Below are 22,917 nucleotides of genomic sequence, written 5' to 3' on the forward strand. Positions count from 1 at the left end.
CAATGTGGAAAATTGCTCAGGTATGTCCTGTACACAAAAAAAGGCACAAATCCAACCCGGCCAATTACCGCCCCATCAATCTACTATCGATCATCAGTCAAGTGATGGAAGGGATCGTCGACAGTGCCATCAAGCAGCACTTGCTTAGCAATAATCTGCTCAGGGACGCTCAGTTTGGGTTCCGCCAGGGGCACTCAGCTCCTGACCTCATTACAGCCTTGGTTCAAACATGGACAAAAGAGCTGAACTCCAGAGGTGAGAGTGACTGCCCTTGACATCAAGGCAACATTTGACAGAGTATGGCATCAAGGAACCCTCGCAAAACTGGAGTCAATGGGAATCGGGGGAAAATTCTCCTCTGGTTGGAGTCATACCTAGCGTAAAGGAAGATGGTTGTGGTTGTTGGAGGTCAATCAGCTCAGGTCCAGGACATGACTGCAGAAGTTCCTCAGGGTAGTGTCCTAGGCCCAACCATCTTCTGCTGCTTCATCGATGACCTTCCTTCCATCATAAGGTCAGAAGTGGGGATGTTCACTGATGATTGCCCAATGTTCAGCACCATTCGCGACTCGTCAGATACTGAAACAGTCCGTGTAGAAATGCAGCAAGACCTGGACAATATCCAGGCTTGGCCTGATAAGTGGCAAGTAACATTCATGCCACACAAGTGCCAGGCAATGACCACCTCCAACAAGAGAAAATCTAACCATCTCCCCTTGACATTCAATGGCATTACGATCACTGAATCCCCCACTATCAACATCCTGGGGGTTACCATTGACCAGAAACTGAACTGGAGTAGCCATATAAATACCGTGGCTACAAGAGCAGGTCAGAGGCTAGGAATCCTGCGGCGAGTTACTCACCTCCTGACTCCCCAAAGCCTGTCCACCATCTACAAGGCACAAGTCAGGAGTGTGATGGAATACTCTCCACTTTTCTGGATGGGTGTAGCTCCAAAAACACTCCGTCCGCTTGATTATTTATGGATGGGGTGCCATTCATCCCACCCAACACCGACGCACAGGGGCAGCAATGTGTACCATCTACAAGATGCATTGCAGCAATGCACCAAGACTCCTTTGGCAGCACCTTGCAAACCCGCGACCTCTACCACCTAAAAGGACAAGGGCAGCAGATGCATGGGAACACCACCTGCAGGTTCCCCTCCAAGCCACACACCATCCTGACTTGGAACTATACTGCCGTTCCTTCACAGTCACTGGGCCAAAATCCTGGAACTCCCTTCCTAACAGCGCTGTGGGTGTATCTACCCCACATGGACTGTAGCGGTTCAATAAGGCAGCTCACCATCATCTTCTCCAGGGCAATTAGGGATGGGCAAAAAATGCTGGCCTAGCTAGCGACGCCCACATCCCATGAACAAATAATAAAAAAGTAGTATTGAATGCAAACACAATGAACTTGGTTTCTGCATTAAATTTAATATTAAACAATGAGGACATATGCACAGATATTCCTGTACTTCATTCAACATCTTCCCTCAGTCCAGCACTAAACCTCTCACAAGTACTCTAAATCCTATTCTTTACTCAACTTCTTATTTAGTTGCACAACTTACCCTGTAATTGTTTGTAGCTTTACTGGAGGTCTTTCATGTAGGAAACTGTCTAAGGTTTTCTGAAAGCCTAAATAAACCTATCATTGGTAGTTCCATTTACTTTGTTTGTAATATTCTGAAAGAAATTGAGATTTGCTAAAAAGCATCTTACTCTTTGGGCAGTTTATTACGTTATTAATCTACTACTGCATTGGTATTCCTCCAATTTGGTCCTTTGAATTATTTATATTATTTTATCCAAGATTAATTTTGGGCTAACGGGTCTGCAAAATCAGATTCTTCCCCCTTTGTGAACATAGGCACATCTGCTTGCTTCCAATGCTGTATAACATTTTCAGCACACAATAATTCTTCATCTCTAATGTAATAACTACTAAAAATAAAGCTCACATGACTTGGATATCCAGTGAAAAGATATTATTTCTCCATAAGCAGTTGATGGTTAAGCAGTATTTAATAAGTAACTAGTTTATGCAGTAAGCAGCTAAATTATTCTGATCAGACAAAACCTCAGCACCCTGGTTAAGGAAAAACGTGGCCATGTTTCTGGTTCTTGATCACTGCCCAGCAATTCCTGTTCAAAATATGCACGCATGCAGGGACAAGAGGCTCCAAATCAGGCTCAGCTGTGATCCCTCCTGTGGTTAAATAGCTGCCAAAACTGAAAGCTTACACATGAATAACAAGCACTCAGGCAAGGCAACGAAGGGTGAACAGCAAAGAGTCAGGAGTCTTGAGAAGAAGAAATGGGAAGAGGAAATTTTAGTGTTTAATACATTTTATCAATTACCAAAGCACGGTAGCTACATTTACATTGTTTATAAATGTTATTACAGTGGAACATTGAATTTACAGCGGCGCTGGTTGCACCATGGACTTGCACTTCCCACTCATCATTCATCCTTGCTGACCAATGTTGCCTTGCAAATACCCAACAAACTCAAAACCCTCAATATTTAAATGCAGGTATTGTTGCCAGCCAAATTGTACTGATATCTTTCTCCATTGCCCTGGTTACACTGCAGAGTTTTCACCAGTACAGTTTCAAGATTTGGATTTATTTCTCTGCATGCTCTGCATACAATTTATTTGGCTGGCTGGAACAGAATTAGCACATACTCATTTGAATAGATGGTAGGGGTAGCAGCAGCAAATAAGACAGTCAAAATTAGGAGGGGGGAATTTAGTAGTACACCCATCAACAGTTTATATGAATGAAACGAATTTTCTCTTTATGGTGCCGTTCACTAATTCAGGATGTCCCAATTATATTAGCATTCACCTGAATCAGCACCAACATGAAATTTAAAACCTGGGTGGTTCTCGGGAAATCGACATCGACTGTTAGAACGATTACAGTCTGAAGGGACCTTCAACACCAACACAAATGATATATACCTGCTCACACCATAAGATCCTATTCAACATAAATTTTGTAAAACAAAGTGCAATCTCACAGCCTTTAGACACTTCAATATTCAATCCATTACTCAAAAGCAAAATATCTCACCGACAGTGGACGTCAATCTATGCTGAAATCCTGCATGCTGAGAATATGCACAAAATGTCTGGTGCTCAAAATAAATCCTTCTATTATCCTATCACAGAACTTAGGGTTGTAGATTTATTAGAAAAGGCAAGTGAGAGAGTACACAACTTCATTAATGTATACCACCCGCATCAGGCACAGATGAGTAGGGAAGCTTTGAAAATGTAGCACAATCCCGAAAGACTGATTTTCAAAATTATTTATTTAGTGAATAGCTATCTGGATAACCAAATCTTTGGTCATGGTTACTTCTGAACCCAATTTATCAAAAATGTAACCTTCTGCAAAGAACTACTGCCCTTCCTTGAAACCGCATCTCATTCCAAATACCTAGAATTTTAAAAATATTTATAGCCTAGAAATGTCTGTTTGACAAAAGGTAAAAATGTCAAACAAATCCCCACTGTTTAAACATACCCTGTGATCAAAAGTATATTATTTAGTACACTGAGAAACAAAGATCCGCACTCCAGTAGCATTTGATCATTCTAAATAGATTGGTTGTCCTAAATAGCACCACTGTGTGGCTAATATAAAAGTACAACTACTTTCATAATTAAATAGCAGTTTGATGAGGAATTGTTGCATAGTGTCCCTTAATGCTCTTTGGCTGCGATATTTCAGAAAAAAATATGCTGTATCTGCATGGCTCCCAAAAACAGAAATGGCCTATTGGTACTTCTCGTTCCTTATGTCACAATATGCGATTGTGTTTAGTCTAAGCCTATGAACATGTTTTGATTGGTTTGTATGAGGGGGATGCTGTATTTTTTTACCCACAAAAATGGTTTATGAATCTAAGTAAACATATTTTCATGAAGAATATTTTGGATGTTGACAATATTTTAACAGAGGAAAAAGGTTTAAAAGTGGAGTGCAAGTCATCATTAATTCTCAGTCTGTTTTTCATGTCTGCTTCCCCGATTATTCTTTGGATAAACATTACTTTTGATAACCAATTTAATCCTTCATTTGTGATTTTAACATATGATTACATTTCCCAACTCAATGCAACCTATTTTTTCACTGTCGGCACTGGGCCACAGCACTTTATCTCTTGTCCTTTCATTATTTTTTATTAGGTCTTTCTGGCAGTAGCTGATCAGCATTTCCAAAGGGGGGGAAATACAACTGAATCTTAAATTAACCACTTCTTTAAACTCAATTGCCTATTGAAAATCTCATTTCAAAATTATGTATATAAATTTTATCCCACTATCTTGACCACTCAGAAAATTGACATACGAAAGCTAAGCTACAAGGAAAGGCTACCTAGAGAAGAATGAGTGGTGGGGCTGGGCAAGACCTTACTAACATATGCAAGATTCTTAATGCTGTGGACAAGCTGAACCTGTTAAGCTCGGCCAAGAATGACAGCAAGCATCCGATGAAGCTTAGAAGAGGGAAAATGAATCAACAAATTAGTTACAACAATTTCACACCAAGGATGGTGAATATTTGGAATAGACTGCCAAAGGAAGCAACCAAGGCTGATAATATCAGTAATTTTAAGAGGAAGTTAGACAGGCATTTGACAAGAAAATTAATTGAAAGATACAGGAAATGTTGTGTATTGTCTGCTCTTGAACATGGTGTTGACCAAATTCAACAAATTATCTTGATTCCTAGGTTCCTACCGCATTAAATCTGTATTTCAGCATTTATTTTCAAGTGCAATTGTTCAACTTTCCCTGCTTTCATGGGGGAACCACGGAACAACTGTTGCTGATATAGGGTACAAGTAGAAGATACAAAAAGTATATTTCAGAAGTTGGAAAGATTTCTAGTCTACTTGAAACATGATTTTTGGCCAGGGTCAGTTATAATATGTGGGGAGAATCACCTGTAGCTGAGTCATGACTTTGCTGCCACACAGTTGATTCACTTGGCGTGCTAAGCCGTTTCTGGCACACAAACGGAGTGCACTTTCTAACTGAACCACCGCACTAAATCAGTCACAATCCTCTGGGTGGTCAAATAGTGAGGCACTAATGTGTTTTTAAAAAACAGTGCAGAACTGAGAAATGGAAAAGAAAATAACAAGCATGAAATTAAAAATGGAGACAAATAAATGAAAGATGAAGGGCGTCATAAGCATTCTTGATATAACTTAACATAACTCAAGCCCTGTTGATATTTTTACAACCTTACAATCAATAGTTCTTTTGGTAAATTTAACTCGATATTCTAAGGGTTCAATTATTTTCACTTCAAAAAATACACTTACCTCACAGAGTAGCAGATCAATGATGTGGAAGACCATATACAGTGGGAACTTAGCAGTGAACAGAGTAAGAAACCACTGTGAGGCATACATGTGTGCTTCAAGACTGATATTTAAGAAGTGGTTGTACAAATCTGGAATGTACTCCTGAAAGTAAAAGCAACATTTATTAGTAGCACAGTAGAAGACAGATCACTCACCTTCAGAAATAGCAGTGATCGCTCTTGAAGTTGAGGTACACTCACTAAAAGTGCCCAATTATGTATAAGAACAATAAAGTTACTTGTCCTTTAAAAGCCCTTTACAGTCAGAAGTCATGGATTTGCCTTCCTGCATTCTGAAAAAACATCTCACTAGAAGTCAATTTTTTTTGTATTGTTGTCAGTCACACTATGACGTGTAAACGGCACTGTGCAATGTTTGTTTATTTTTATGCAACAAAAAAAGATGCACCAAGCACGTCAGAATGTCCCAAAGTGCTTTACAACCAATGCAGTCACTGCAGTAAGGAAATGCAGCAGGCAATTTGCACACAGGAACATTCCACAAACTGCAATGAGACAATGACCAGATTATCTACTTTAGGTGTTAGTTGTAGGTATACAAGAAAAAAAAAGTAATCAGAGTACATTACAGTATCAAAAAATACCAAGTTATGATGGAGGTCATAATAAAAAGTCGAGGAATTCCAAAGGAGCAACAGGAGATAAAATTTAGAAACAGAGGTCACAAAAACTGATCAAGTCAAATTGCTGCCCAAGTTCATCAAATTGAGGGTGAGTAAGTACTGTCCCTTGAGTAAGGAGTAGCTGAAAGATCCTCAGAACTGCAAGACGAAAACACGCAAGGACCATCCGAGTCCCAGAACAAACACAGTTATTAGATGTCATTGTGGAAATTGACAGAACTTTTATCTTTCTTCAAAAATATGAGAATTCCCTGGAATACAAATTTGTTTTTCAATTTTATACCAACTCTTGGAAGCTGCTTTTTGATTAAGGTTGGGTTGTGAATAATTAATCATTTAACAGCCAAATACCTCCTATTTCAAATAGACAACAAGCAAAGGATCCATATGCTTAGCCTTGGCAGGACCACTTCTCCTAAGTGGTATACTGGCATGAGAACCAAAAAGTCTATTGTACTATTATGCAATTGAAGCAGCGTTTGAGGACCAGTAGAAACTTTAGACAGTTGGAGTCAAGAAAGGAATGGAATTGATTCTGCTACTTTGTTTCGAAGATCACACTGGATTCAGAAGAATCCCCAATCTCAGAAACCTGAACAACTTGGCAATAAAAACTCATGATCGCCCTACTCATCATCTTTTAGGCAGCGTGCCTATTTTCTCATCACCAACCTTAAGGTGCCCTACTTTAACTGTCAGGGAATGGCGTGAAAGGAATCACATTTTCAAATGGTACTTAAGTACGTCCAATTCTAGCTTCTGCCCTTTCGTCTCGACTCTGTATCCAACATCTTCAAGCTCTGTTTACAATAGATCACTAGGTTGTTTAAACTCCCTATCAACAAAGCTTGTATTACTTATCTCAATTTACATTCTGATTTTCCAGAATAAACTTCTGTTTTACTGTTATTCTGGAGTCACTTAAAACAGTTTCAAAAACATGTGGGTCTGCTCTAACTTTTCAGAACAAAATATACAATGCACTGCTTAAATAACCAGGTCAAATCTATTCATGCACTGAATAAAACAAACAACTTGTGTGGAAAGTTTTTTCACTGCACTGAAAACAAGGCACTGGAAACCCATTTAATATTGCTTTGAGGAAACCTGAATTTACAGAAAATATGGAGATATATCTATAGCAACAGAAACTTGAAATTAATATCAATGTTAATCTAACTGTACTTGAATAATTTTCATTAAAATTACCCTATTTTAAGCAGCACTTTGAATACAGACTTGATGGAGCTCTGGAAAACATCCATTTATAGTGTATATGAAATTTAATAATAATTATGGTATCATAATGCCAAGGAAAACATGCATCAGCAACTGGCTTGCTTTCCAAGGGTAAAATTGGATACAGAAATAACCAGCATTAACACAAAGACTTATGCTAATTATCTACATTTTTAGCAAATACTCAAGCTAGAGAGGGGGAAGTTTGCAAAACTAATAACACTGAATTTATCTGTCCATAATTTTTATTACTCTCGAAACAGGCATGCCACAATATCCTTCTGGGCTTAGAACAGAGCGAGACAGTACTCTCCTTTTCTATTCTCTTCTCCTTCCTCTCCCAGCCTCCTTTTATATTGCACAATTGCGTGAACAAGAGAATGGGGCAACCAACAACTGTTTAAGTTTCCCTCCTTCTGCTCTTAAGCATGTGAAAGTGGTCTGGGTTTACTTAGTTTCCAACATTACTTTACAATACTATGGGCTACATTTTACCAGCCCCCTGACGTTGTGGGTCATGGTGGGGGGGCCCAGAAAATACTTCTGGGGGAGGCTCGCCACAGGCCTAGACGTTGGGAAGGCCCCGCCCCATTTCACTGGTGGCAGCGAGGCCTTGTGGCAACCACCCCACCCACCACTTGGTCAAATAAATGTTAATAATCACTTATCTCGTCCCAATGGCCATCCTACGCCAATATTCCGGCCGGATGTCAGAACTCTTGCGCCTTCAGATCTCCATTCGGAGATCCGAGGCGTAACACTGGTGGGGAGGGGGGAGGAGTGAAGCAGGGGAAAAACTATTCCTATTGGTTGCAGGGATGGCGGGAAGGGGTTGAGGGTCAAAGTTTACGAAGTTTGGGGGCGGGGGGGGAATGTTCAGGATCGCAAAAGATGATTTTTTTTTGGCGTGAGAGGGCAATTAACATATTGATTACTCATGGGGTGGGCGGTGAGACAGGGAATTCAAAGCCCAATTAAAAGTTTAATTTTATTTATTGGACAGCAGGACCTTTAAAAATTTAAATCTCACTGAAGAGCTTGAAGCCCTTTAAAAATGGCACTGCCGCCTGTGCGATGGCATCAAGATGCCATTGCCGGGGATGGAGCGCACGCTCCGCCCCCTCCATGTTAATGAAATATCACGGTGGCTCCACAGCACACATTGCGTGCATATGCCGCGCCATTCTTGAAGCTTGCCGCTGAGATAAATTCAGACTTACATCTTTCAACTTTGAATTTAAACAAAAAACTACACATCAGTTCTGATGAACTTAGTTCCGTGTTGCTCTGAATTTATTCTGATCACACAAATGATTACCAAAAATGAATATATTTTCTGTAAAACAAATGCTATAGCAATGCAGGTTCTCCCAAGTCTAAACATCTGTAATGCAACCTGTAATTTTCTTACCTGCATCAGTCTTTCCAGCTGATAGAACTTGCAATGCAAGTCTTCAAAATTTTGTTTAAAAAGTTCCCTGAGTCCATAATCAAACATGATTTTGACGAGAACACTAAATGCTTGCTCTTCAGGCATCTGAAATGACACAAATGGAAACTGTCATTAAAAAGGTCACTCATAATCAAATTTCCTTTACAAAGTACATTGTACTGCTCAAAAGGTGTGAAAAAATAATGGTTTTGATTACCAACGACAAATAATGCAACTCCACTTGGGCGTTCTTTGCTACATACAAAAAACTAATATGTGCTTTGTGTTTCCCATCACCAATCCCTCCCTTTTCCTCTCATTGGATGAGGATACTCTTCTGGGCCAAGCTGCTTCTTTAACTACTGCTAAAGCTCTCATCTGCCATCAAATTAAAAAGACTTAGTTCTGGTAGAGGCTCTGAAGACCACCTCCTTCAATTTAACTCAATTAAAATCCGGCCACTTGCTTGATATGCCTAATAAGTCAACTGGAAAAATGTATCTGATTGTACCAAGAATCAAGCTTATTAAAACTTGCTGCACAACCAAATCAGAATTCATACTTTGAGTCTTCTCTGATGGCTTATCAGGTAAATTCATTGTGTAGTATGGAACAGAACCATAGACGTCACAGAGGTCCCTTGTTCAATTTTTGATCTGTGCTGTATAGGCTGATTTTAGCTTGGGGAAGCAGTAGCGCCAATATAGCTGACCTATTGGTGAGATTTGGCGCCTTCTGTAAGGGAGACGAGAAGAGAAACTTAGATGGGGATTCTCCACATGGCTCCCTTTGCTGCACTTCACGGCAGACAGCCAAGAACACACTGCTAGGGAAGAGGCCATCCACTTATCCTATCAGGCAATGGGAATCTCAGGTGGATAAGCAGAGGGAAAAAATAGCAAAGAGAAAACAATCTGGGCAAGGTCGAATATGATATCTTCTATGCAAGGACGAACATGATATGTGCTGTGGTCAAAATAAAAGACATATCAAAATGGAAGCGTGTGCGATTTGAAGGCTAAAATCTCCTTGCGCAGGGTTCAGATGGTGAGCATATCTGGATTCAAGCTATCTATGCTTTTTGCTGTTAACATTTCCACCTGATCTCTTCCATTAACTATTGCTTTGAAATTAAATACCCTTTATTCTCTATTATAGCTAATAACAGGTACAGAAAAGTACTAGACAACACAATGGTTGAGTAATTTAACTTTTTATAACTTGCTTGAGCACTGTTCCTCTAGTTTTTAATAGCAAGACATTACTGTCCTTCAGCTCTTGACTATCTAGCTGTTGAAGAGGATAAATGTACACATGTATAATCAGAATACAATATTTTTTAGACTTGCACCGATTGTTGGAAATTAAACTTCAGGTAAATATTCAGTAACCTGCTGCCAATAAACTCCTAAAGTGGAAAAATAAGTTGTTTATGTTTAGTTTAGAGATACAGCACTGAAACAGGCCCTTCGGCCCACCGAGTCTGTGCCGACCATCAACCACCCATTTATACTAATCCCATATTCCTACCACATCCCCACCTGTCCCTATATTTCCCTACCACCTACCTATACTAGGGGCAATTGCTAATGGCCAATTTACCTACCAACCTGCAAGTCTTTGGCATGTGGGAGGAAACCGGAGCACCCGGAGGAAACCCACTCAGACACATTGAGAACTTGCAAACTCCACACAGGCAGTACCCAGAATTTAACCCGGGTCGCTGGAGCTGTGAGGCTGCAGTGCTAACCACTGCACCACTGTGCCGCCCCAAGTTCTACAGAAATCACCAAGTTATCCAAGTAGTGTTTTAAACATAATACAAGGAAGATACGTCCTACTACCATCTTTAAAAAAGTGTAGCTATAGAAACCTCTCAAACAGATCTTTGAAAACAAGTTAAAAACAAAATACTGCGGATGCTGGGAATCTGAAATAAAACCAAGAAATGCTGGAAATACTCAGCTCTTGAAAACAAGTGTTTCTCTAAATCATAAAATTCCAGATCAAATAAAATTTTCATTTGCACAGTATTACACCCTTGTGCCGCACATCTATCAAACAAGGTCTTCTGATTAAGAATTACTTGTCTGGGGAGATAATTTACTTTATTATGGCAATATGCTAAACCTGAACATTTTAAAATGAGTGCTCAGTGAACTCCCAATTATATCATAAGCCATTTAAAATGACCACACTTGTTAACAATTCAAACTGCTTGTTAAGCCATCATTTCAATTTCAAACCAACTCTTTATTACAAAAATTTACAAGGAATATGGAGTACTATAAAAAGGTTTTATTTGTAATATTCTATCTTAACAAAGGTTTAGCAACCTTTATAACAAATTTAGCAGAACTGAGAAACTTTCACGCAATACAAAATATTTCCATAAGATGGCACTCCGTACTGAACTATTTCAAGGAACTATCATGGACACTGATTATTTCAAGTATATTAATAGCTCCCCAACCCCAACAAAATAATGCATACTCACATGCAAGAGAAGCACAGCAGCAAGAAAGGACTGGCCTTGACAATAACCAATTTCTTCATCGTAAACCGAATAGGCCTGAATAAAAATGCAATCCAACTTTTGATTATTCTGCGACATAATGATACAAGATCTACACAAAATAATTAATTTTCTGGTCTCATAAATGTTAGAAAACTTCATTATGAATGATATGCTGTATCAAATTTAGGAAAATTAACTAATACTTAACACATCTGTATCTTTCTGCTTTTAAGTCTGGTATAAATAGTTCAAGAAAAAAAAACTTGTTTCAGTTAGATAAAAATGTCAAAACAAAAATATACATCATTAGATTATTAAAATTGGTGATACGTGTCCATTTTAATCTTTATACAGGCTTATGAAATGCCAGTCTCTGTGCAAGCCATTTAAAAATTCAGTTCACACAAAGCTGAGACAAATACTGTTAGAGTAATAAAAGCTATTCAGACATCAGGAGTTGCTTCCTAACTGCAATATTAAATTTATACTACTAAACTATTTTCAACAAATTACTTCTACTTCTCTATTTGTTTTCTTCTTCAGTTTCCTTGCACTTGATTAGAACTATTCGACATTTTTATTCCATTTTAATTTTCTGATCTATTACTGCTTATCTCAATACCCATTGTGTAAGTGAGGTGCACATTAGAATCATAAAAAGTTTAAGGCACAGAAAGAGGCCACTTGGCCCATCGTGTCTGTGCCAGCCGAAAAACGATCCACCTATTCTCATCCCACCTTCCAGCATTTGGTCCGCAGCCCTGCAGATGACGGCACTTGCATATCCTGACTCCTTTTGAATGAGTTGAGGGTCTCTGCCTCAACTACCCCTTCAGGCAGTGAGTTCCAGACCCCACCACCCTCTGGGTGAAAAAGTTTTTCCCTCATCTCCCCTTTAATTTTTCTACCAATCACTTTAAATCTATTCCCCCTCATCACTGACCTCCCTGCTAAGGTGAATAGACCCTTCACCTCCACTGTATTCAGGCCCCTCACAATTTTGTACATCTCAATCAAATCTCCCCTCAGCTTTCTCTGTTGCAAGGAGAACAACCCCAGTCTATCCAATCTTTTCTCATAGTTGCATTTTTCCAGTCCTGGCAACATCCTTGTAAATCTCCTCTGTACCCTCTCTAGTGCAATTACATCCTTTCTGTAACGAGGTGACCAGAACACCACACAGTACTCAAGTTGTGGCCTAACCAATGAGTTATACAGCTCCAGCATAACCTCCCTGCTCTTATATTCTATATCTCAGCTAATAAAGGAAATGATTCCATATGCCTAATTAAACACCTTATAGACTTATCCTGCTACCTTCAGGGATCTGTGAACATTCACTCCAAAATCCCTCACTTCCTCTACACTTCTCAGTATTTTCCCACTTATTGTGTATTCCTTTACCTTGTTTGACTTCCCCAAATGCATCACCTCACACTTCTCAAGGTTGAATTCCAACAAAGAGCAAAGAACAGTACAGCACAGGAACAGGCCATTCGGCCCTCCAAGCCTGCGCCGATCTTGATGCCTGCCTAAACTAAAACCTTCTGCACTTCCGGGGACCGTATCCCTCTATTCCCATCCTATTCATGTATTTGTCAAGATGCCTCTTAAACGTCGCTATCGTACCTGCTTCCACCACCTCCCCCGGCAGCACGTCACAGGCACTCACCACCCTCTGTGTCAAGAACTTGCCTCGCACATCCCCTCTAAACTTTGCCCCTCTCACCTTAAACCGATGTCCCCCAGTAACTGATTCTTCCACCCTGGGAAAAAGCTTCTGACTATCCACTCTGTCAATGCCGCTCATAACTTTGTAAACCTCTATCATGTCGCCCCTCCACCTCTGTCATTCCAGTGGAAACAATCCGAGTTTATCCAACCTCTCCTCATAGCTAATGCCCTCCAGACCAGGCAACATCCTGGTAAACCTCGACTGTATCCTCTCCAAAGCCGCCACGTCCTTCTGGTAGTGTGGTGACCAGAATTGCACGCAATAGTGTGGCCGAACTAAAGTTCTGTACAGCTGCAGCATGACTTGCCAATTTTTATACTCTATGCCCCGACCGATGAAGGCAAGCATGCCGTATGCCTTCTTGACTACCTTAACCACATGCATTGCCACTTTCAGTGACCTGTGGACCTGTACGCCCAGATCTCTCTGCCTGTCAATACTCCCTAAGGGTTCTGCCATTTACTGTATACTTCCCACCTGCATGAGACCATCCAAAATGCATTACCTCACATTTGTCCGGATTACACTCCGTCTGCCATTTCTCCACCCAAGTCTCCAACCGATCTATATCCTGCTGTATCCTCTGACAATCCTCATCACTATCCACAACTCCACCAACCTTTGTGTCGTCCGCAAACTTACTAATCAGACCAGCTACATTTTCCTCCAAATCATTTATATATACTACAAACAGCAAAGGTCCCAGCACTGATCCCTGCGGAACACCACTAGTCACTTCCCTCCATTCAGAAAAGCACCCTTCCACTGCTACCCTCTGTCTTCTATGACAGAGCCAGTTCTGTATCCATCTTGCCAGCTCACCTCTGATCCCGTGTGGCTTCACCTTTTGTACCAGTCTGCCATGAGGGACCTTGTCAAAGGCTTTACTGAAGCCCATATAGATAACATCCACTGCCCTTCCTTCATCAATCATCTTTGTCACTTCCTCAAAAAACTCAATCAAATTAGTGAGACACGACCTCCCTTTCACAAAACCATGCTGCCTCTCGCTAATAAGTTTGTTTGTTTCCAAATGGGAGTAAATCCTGTCCCGAAGAATCCTCTCTAATAGTTTCCCTACCACTGACGTAAGGCTCACCGGCCTACAATTTCCTGGATTACCCTTGCTACCCTTCTTAAACAAAGGAACAACATTGGCTATTCTCCAGTCCTCTGGGACCTCACCTGTAGCCAATGAGGATGCAAAGATTTCTGTCAAGGCCACAGCAATTTCCTCCCTTGCCTCCCTTAGTATTCTGGGGTAGATCCCATCAGGCCCTGACGACTTATCTACCTTAATGCTTTGCAAGATACCCAACACCACCTCCTTTTTGATAATGAGATGACTCAGATTATCTACACTCCCTTCCCTAGGCTCATCATCCACCAAGTCCTTCTCTTTGGTGAATACTGATGCAAAGTACTCATTTAGTACCTCGCTCATTTCCTCTGGCTCCACACACAGATTCCCTTCTCTGTCCCTGAGCGGGCCAACCCTTTCCCTTGTTACCCTCTTGCTCTTTATATATGTATAAAAAGCCTTGGGATTTTCCTTAATCCTGTTTGCCAATGACTTTTCATGACCCCTTTTAGCCCTCCTGACTCCTTGCTTGTTCCTTCCTACGGTCTTTATATTCCTCAAGGGATTTGTCTGTTCCTAGCCTTCCAGCCCTTATGAATGCTTCCTTTTTCTTTTTGACTAGGCTCACAATATCCCGCGTTATCCAAGGTTCCTGAAACTTGCCAAACTTATCCTTCTTCCTCACAGGAACATGTTGGTCCTGGATTCTAATCAACTGAAGTTTGAAAGACTCCTACGTCAGATGTTGATTTACCCTCAAACAGCCGCCCCCAAGCTAAATTCTTCAGTTCCTGCCTAATATTGTTATAATTAGCCTTCCCCCAATTTAGCACCTTCACCCGAGGACTACTCTTATTCTTATCCACAAGTACCTTAAAACTTATGGAATTATGGTCACTGTTCCCGAAATGCTCCCCTACTGAAACCTTGATCACCTGGCCGGGCCCATTCCCCAATACCAGGTCCAGTACGGCCCCATCCCTAGTTGGACTATCTACATATTGTTTCAAGAAGCCCTCCTGGATGCTCCTTACAAATTCTGCCCCATCCAAGCCCCTAGCACTAAGTGAGTCCCAGTCAATATCGGGGAAGTTAAAAGCACCCACCACTACAACCCTGTTACCTTTACATCTTTCCAGAGTCTGTCCACATGTCTGCTCCTCTACTTTTCTACCATTTGCTACTTTTCTGCCCATCCGACCAGACCAACAATATTTTCCTGCAGCCTACAGCTATCCTCCTCACTACCTACCATACAGCCAATCTTTGTGTCATCTGCAAACATCTTATCATGTCCCCTACATTTACATCCAAATCATTAATATATACCACAAAAAGCAAGCGACCCAGTACTGAGTCCTGTGGAACGCCACTGGAAACAGCCCTCCAGTCGCTAAAACACCAGTCAACAATTAGCCTTTGTTTCCTGCCACTTAGCCAATTTTGTATCCACCATGTTGCATTTCCCTGGATCCCATGGGATTTTATTTATTTTTAACCCCGTCTGCCATGTGGGACCTTGTCAAAAGCCTTGCTAAAGTCCATGTAGACCACATCAACTGCACTACCCTCATCTATCTTGGTACTACTTCAAAAAATTCGATCAAGTTGGTCAAACAAGACCTTCCCTTAACAAATCCATACTGACTATCCTTGATTAACCTGTGATTTTCTAAGTGACAGTTTATCCTGTCTCTCAGAATTTAGAAAAACTCATTTTTGATAGGCCAAGTCCTGCCTCCAAAGCCAGCCAAATAAACTGTCAGAAGGCTGAATTACATGGCTACAGGTCAATTTATAACCCATTCTGAATCAAGTGAACAGCTTCCACAGCTGCCAGAAATCCAATCAAAAGAGGGATTCAAAAGGATTAACTTGAAATTGTCAATTTGAACCGTATAAGTTATAAACTTCCACTAAAGTACGTTTGGAGATGTAGAAGGATGATTCCCGGGCTTAGGACTCTGATCTACAAAAACAAAGCTCATAGAACTGAAGTAATTTACATTGAAGGGAAAGAAATGAGAAGACACGATCTGGATCTGTGCCCTTGAACACTCCTATTTGTTTCTTGTGCTCTGCCAATGTCCTTGTGTTCAAAATTGCACAAATGCTAATTATGGCCTTGCAACTGATCTACACAATACTTAACCATCTCTCTATGACATTGGAATGATTTAACCTAGTGGAGAATGGCATCACATTGACCAAACACTTTTAGTGAATGAGAAACTATCACAACTAAATTCCATTTTGTCTTGAATTCGAGAAGGCATCTGATCAACGATGCGTAACATTGGATGCAAGATCATTTGGCAATAAGAAGTTCTAACCTTTGTGAAGACCACAGAGATTTGGCACAGCCTTTCTTTGAGAGTTAACATTTATTGGTTAACATGTAGCTATGTTGTGGAAATAATACATTTTTCTCATGCTCTTCCCCAAGGAGAACATTTCATATTAATAAAATTCCAATTCTGGCTTTGAGAATTCCTGGGTCAAACATTTTAATTTAATTAGGAAATAATGAAAATGGGATGTTCAACAATTCTGCACATTTTCTCAGTAAAAAAAATTAAATTCATTTTGCATAATGTTATGCAACAAATTATGTAAGCTTTTAAAGTAGGAAATAGTCTATTTTGCCACATTACACAAGTTCAGTACTTAAAATAACGTGTACATATTTCAAAGGGTAGCTACTCTAAGGGTAGAGCACAGTACTGATTTTTGGAGATATCATATCCCACGATTGACCATTTATGATCAGCAATATCTATGAGCAGACACGGAGCTGTATGAACAACCACTTGAAGGCCCAATACCTCTTCTCGAGGGATACACGATGAATGTGGCCGAGCCAGCATTACCCAAAACCAGAAAGCAGATTTTAGAAGTGTAGGTTACCCTTGTGCTACAGAAATTCAGTAAATTTCAACCTCTTTCATCCAACACTTATACCAAAAAAATTGTTCTGGGTACAAATCCAGTACCAGTGCAACAACAGGGTACAGTGCTCCTTGTTGAAACAGAACCCCACCACACTTCCTGTCAGGTTTGCATTAACAACATATATGGTGCATCATCTCAGTGACATAAAAGCTACAGATTATACAACTGAAATGAACTCAAGTCAAACTATTCACCATACAAGCTGAGACAGTGATCTTGCACCAATTACTATTTCCTGTGAAGCAAGCCACACACTTTTATCTGAATCATCAAACGTCAGAAACCAGTAACCCAATGTGAGGGACAGCAATGCTGTTTGCAGAACAGCAATATAAGGCGAATGCAGAGTTATCTTCTAGTTCACAAAAATCTCTTTGAAGGCAAGAATTGCATTTAAAATAAAATTAAATAGGACTTTTGACACGTTCATTTGAAAGAAAATTGATTCTAACATTTGATTTTTGTTTCTAACTATTCACATAAGATGACTTGAATTTTCAACTTTTCATTCTGGCTATTGTCTTAAATAGCATTAGTATTCTATTAATGGGTCCCTAAGGAACCAAATTCAATATCTTACAATTTAGTAACAGTGGTTACATTTCCCAAATGACTTTAATTGCCTTTCTGTACCATATCTACTCATGTGATCCAGTTTCACTGCTTTGCAGCAAAAGTAGCTTACTAGGATACAATGACATTATTTGTTTAATTTTTTAAAAAACAACTACTAAAACCTTGCTAAGCAAACAGATGAAAGTGGAAGTGAATTTCTAATGTTAAGCACTTGGAATTTTAAGTGCTTACACAGGAAGGTGCTCCACTTAATTACTATTTAGAACAATTTGTTCCTGAAAAAGAAATTGTAATAACTTCTCCAAAGCTATCCACCACAGTGTTAGGAAGTCAAATAGACAGGCTTTGGCATCTTCAGGTTTGTCAGGATACTTCCTATTTATTAGCTTTCATCAATTTAGCTCCTTTCCTCAATGATTTTTAGAATCTCTATGCTTGAACAAAATCTTGTTATAGATAAATAAAAGCAAAATACTGCAGATGCTGGAAATCTGAAATAAAAACAAGAAATGCTGGAACCACTCAGCAGGTCTGGCAGCATAAATAGATAAACTGGCTCCAATCACCTTGGAAAGACACACACCTTAAGGAGTGGATATTGTTACGACTGAGGCGGGAGGAGTGCACTGTTAATTCAGTCCTACTTCTCTACAGGTCACAACATATATTTAAATTTTGTCGAAGCTTTTCGTCTTTCACTCATCAGGACAATTCACAAGAATACCGATCTAAGGGAAAGCAATAAATTGATACTCTATGAGAAGAGTGTGCTGATTGGTTGGCAAGTGGACTTTGATTGGTGGGAGTGTTGCCACGGAGAATGCACCAGTTTATGGTAACTGATAGTTAACTGCCAAGCTTTGTTGGAAATTTAAACCAGGCAGCTTGACTGATTAGTCAAGGCATTGACCTGAGGAATGAACCAACGAATGGTTGTCAGTTATTTTGTTTAGCTGAAACAGGTGCAATGTGTGTACATGTTCTTTCTGTCTGTAAAGAACAGGGCCCTGTGTATAAATATATGTAGTTTCCAGTATGCACAAGTGCACCACACTGCGAGCCCAACTGACAATCTTAAATTGGTTTTCAGCGTAATTCTTAGCACACTGAAGATTATTTAACAAATGCTGTCCAATCACAGAATCACATCTAATGTTGGACACTGTTTTTTAAATTCATTCTTGATCTGTGGATATTGCTGGCAATCCTGGTATTCAGTACCAGTTACCTAGTTGCGCTTGAGAAGGCAGTGGTGGGCCTTCTTGAATCACTGAAGTACATATGGTGAAGGTGTTATTAGGTAGGGAGTTTGAGGATTATGACCTTGTGATGATCAAGGAAAAGCAATACATGTCCAGGACAGAATGGAATGACTTGGAAGGAAACTTGGAGGTGATCGTGCTCCCACGCAGATGCTTTCCTTATCCTTCTGGGTGTTGAAGGTTGAAAGTTTGAGAGGTACCTCTGAAGAAGCCACGGGCAGCTGCTGCAGTAGCAGCAGCCATGATACGTTGGCAGTGCAGAGGGTGAATGTTAAGCCAGTAGGGGAAGTGATTTGTTCTGGATGGTGTAGAGCTTCTTGAATATTGTTGCAGCTCCAGGCAGGTAGAGAGTATCCCATCACATTCCTGACATGCCTTGTAGGTGGAGGAGAGGTTTTGGGGAGTCAGGTGTTGAGCCACTTGTTGCTCTACCAACAATGTGTGTGTCATATTCAATTGCATATTTTAATAAATGCATAGAGTTTTGCTCAGTGCAATGTTGGTGAAATTTCATAAGCTGGAAAAAAAAAAGAGTTGGTGAGGCAGTCAGTTCTTCCTTCATATTAGAAACTTAAAAGTGAGGTGGCCAGCAGATCAGCTAAAGCTTTTGAACTCTGTACCCGAGTTTAAACAGGATAAGATTGGAAAGGGATCAAAAAGGAGGACCAAAAAAACCATTCACGAGAAAAACTCAACTGAAAGTTGCTTTCATTGAAGAAAAATTTTTTAACAGATGTGCTACATGCCTTTGAAGTAATGAAAAGCATGAACAATTTGGATGCAAGTGATACCGAAGACAAATGCAAAAATAACTGGCTTCGAGAACAGTGTTAATGCTACATTAATTAACCCTTTAAAATGAGCTGGGTTCAGTATTAATTTTGACAATCTCACTCTGTAGAAAAAGACGACTGGGGTGCTGCCAGGATCATGGAATTAATGCAATGTTCAATAAAATAAGTTGCAATATTGTGAATTATTTCAAAATGTTCTATGGTCATTTTGGGGGTCAATGGAGAATTTCAGAATGCTTCATGTTATTGTGTTTGATCATTGGTTTGTCAGCTGTTTCATGAGTGAGAGAGAGAGAGAGAGAGATATGTCCATAATAGAGAAAATGGGCTATGGAAGGAATAACCTTGATGAGCTGAATAGTTTGCTATTGTTTAATAATCCTTACACTCCTGATAGACCATCAGCACAACAAAAACTGTCAGGAAAGTGAGGATTATTGAGAAGTTTATGGTGATCTCAAGATTGTTGCTCCAAGACCAGCTTGCACTGGAAACCTCATCTAATTTAACGGGTCAGATGGTTCCATGGAATGCTGTTTTTAAAAAAAAATTTGTTCTGAATATTTTAGCAACGTGCAAATAACTTGCACAGTACAAGGGAACCCTCTTCCTGCAAATATAAATGCAAAGGGCACTTGTACGAATCTTCCCAAATTACTGATGCAATTCTGTGCTGAGGGTTCAAGACCGAATGAGACTGAAAAAGAAATACATCATTTCCATAGGACAGGAAGAGAAAACCCTTAGCAAACAACCACTTTTGTCAGTTTCAATATCTGAAAATTTACAAGATTATTCAAGACTCTCTTGCTATTCTAATTGACATTATAAAATCTACTTTTCGGAAGTAAATAAGTGTAGGAAAATGATTGAATTTGCAACAGTATTAATATAAACATGCATAAATTCAAAAATAGCACTGTAAAGTACAGGCAAAATAATACCTTGCATATTTTGTACAAGGAATCCTGACCATCTCCACCAGTGTCCTTAAAGTAATCATGAGCTGGGAAAGTTCGATTGATGTCCCTGGTGATTGCACTATCCTGGGGAGATTCCTGTTTCCAGGAAAAAAAGGCACATCACTATGGGTAAAGATAAAAGGCTTAAAACATGTGACAAAACACACATCAGGTTAGGGCATACAGTCAATTGTTACTCATCAAAATGCACAACGTCTAAGTTCATAAACATTTACACGGACAATGCAGGAGCAATTCTACTGCAACTCGCTAGTGCAGTAAGCATACTGTTATTTCACCTCAAGATGTATGTTAAATTCTCTCAAGCTAAATTACATAAAAAGTCTGGATTCTCTGTAGGTTGCCAATAGGTTTAGGTGGCATGAATTTATGAAGCTTCCAAGTGGTTTCCAGTGGGAATAACCCCTTAGCATAAACTGTCCATAACATGCAAACAATTTTATGAATGAATTGTCTGACTGCGTAAGACTGCTGCTTCAGTCAAATCCACTACATTATATTTATTTGGCAATCAATTTTCCTCTAAAACTCTCAGTACTATTGCATGAGAGGGCACCAGTGTCTGAAACTTCAGTAGTTCTCCATGTTTCATGCAAACCAAAACCACTGTGTTGAATCCACGTACCTCCCTTGATCGCCACTGCTGCACAAGTTTATATTTGTGTGTTGACAGGGAGTTTGGATCCACCCTGATAACTGGACACCTGTGTTTATTCCTATTTCAGTTATACTGGAGTCAACCACCAACACGAATGTGCACTCAAACTATTCAAAGCCTCTGACAAGTACATGTGTACTGACTTGTTATCTTGTGAAGCTGTTAAACGCAATGAAGTAACAATGACATATGGTAGTAACATATACAAAACAAAACGTGATGAGATGGTATAATCCCAATTCAAATCATTTGTTTGAGTTGATGATCTTGAATAAACTCAGCTTTACAAGAGTGGGACCCAGGCCAGCATGGCATTCAAATAGTCCAGTCTGGAGGTGACAGAGGCCTGATAAGGATCTCATTGCTAGATATACTGAGGTAGAAGTCATTGATCTCTCTGATGGAGAGGACATGGGGTCAGAAACTCAGCTTGGGTTTAATCTACCATAAGATACACTAATGATACCACAACACCAGCTGAGTGAATTTAATTCTGAAGACTCCAGTCTATTGTTTCTGTAATGGACAAGGAAAGTGGGAAAACAATTTGGATAAACTTGAGAGTTAATGCTAACTTTCATCACTGGGAGAAAATAGATGATAGCAAATCAGTTGCCTGTTTTACACCTTGTTTGACCTTCAATGGAAAAGAAAATTGGGATGCTCACTTGCTATCACTTTTTTTTAAACCCAATGATAATTAAAACGACCCCTTTCATCTCGTAAGCATGACTTTTACAACAATTAGATGCAGGATGAAAACATCTTATCTGCTGACTAAATACATTTGTGTACTCAACAGCAGATTCAATGAGCATTAACTGATAGGTAAAAATGACAAGCTATTAAACAAACCATTACCTAAATAGTAAGGTCAGCTGCATCCTTTATAAACTACACTGGACAAATAATTAAAAGTTCTCAACTGAAAAAAAAGAGTCACTGAAGGGCATTTTAAGTTCAATAAATAGCCATAATGCAGTGGTTTAACTATTAGTAATAAATGTTCTGTAGGATGGACTATTTTTGCACATTTGCTTGGTTTCCGACTTTAAATCTGGTGTTACCAAGTTTTGAAGGCAGAGTTCATTTGAGATCGCAGCAAAGTAAAAGTCCATTTTTAGTAGTACTGAAATATGATAACCTCCGAAAATGCAGAGCACATAAAGCAAGCTGAGCTAAAGTTAGTAACGAACACATGCCAGTTTTATTGCTCACTAACTTAACTGCTGTGTTCCAGAGAAGTAAAAGTGACAATAGGGGTATGAATATACTTAAATTAAAAAATGAACTGTGGAATAGCAAATTTAAAAATATCTTCGATATTAGCAAAGTACTAAAATACCACAAGAAATGATATTTTAAAGTGGAAACTTTCTTGGTACAACAATTGTTTAGAACAATGCTCTGGTGGGATATACTGCTCTCTCTCTCACTCTGTGCAGAGGTGCTCACTATTCTGATGATCTTTCCCATATTGCTCATGAACAGTGAACTTAATCTCCACTAGCAAATCAGGAGGTACACTTAATTGACAGAGTAAATGAGGAATTCACATGAATTGTTTGGGGATATTCAGTACTCAGCTAAAAGAGCAATCATGAGAACGCAATAAAAATTCCCAGTCTCCCACACAAATGTAGC

At 39.6% G+C, this 22,917-nt stretch overlaps 1 protein-coding gene across 9 annotated transcripts in view; it reads right to left on the reverse strand.

Moving 5' to 3' along the window:
- The window catches only part of LOC137347714 (rab GTPase-activating protein 1), a 225,995-nt gene that overhangs the window by 28,876 nt on the left and 174,202 nt on the right, over nucleotides 1–22,917 (reverse strand). For all 9 annotated transcript variants that reach the window (XM_068012542.1, XM_068012535.1, XM_068012536.1 and 6 more), the window contains 4 exons: nucleotides 20,577–20,690; nucleotides 11,212–11,286; nucleotides 8,694–8,819; nucleotides 5,359–5,502 (listed from right to left, as the gene is read on the reverse strand). In XM_068012542.1, the coding sequence (XP_067868643.1) occupies nucleotides 5,359–5,502; nucleotides 8,694–8,819; nucleotides 11,212–11,286; nucleotides 20,577–20,690 (459 nt within the window). The remainder of the gene's footprint in view (nucleotides 1–5,358; nucleotides 5,503–8,693; nucleotides 8,820–11,211; nucleotides 11,287–20,576; nucleotides 20,691–22,917) is intronic.

The sequence above is a fragment of the Heterodontus francisci genome, chromosome 32, assembly GCF_036365525.1.
Source record: "Heterodontus francisci isolate sHetFra1 chromosome 32, sHetFra1.hap1, whole genome shotgun sequence".
NCBI classification, from domain to species: Eukaryota; Metazoa; Chordata; class Chondrichthyes; order Heterodontiformes; family Heterodontidae; genus Heterodontus; species Heterodontus francisci.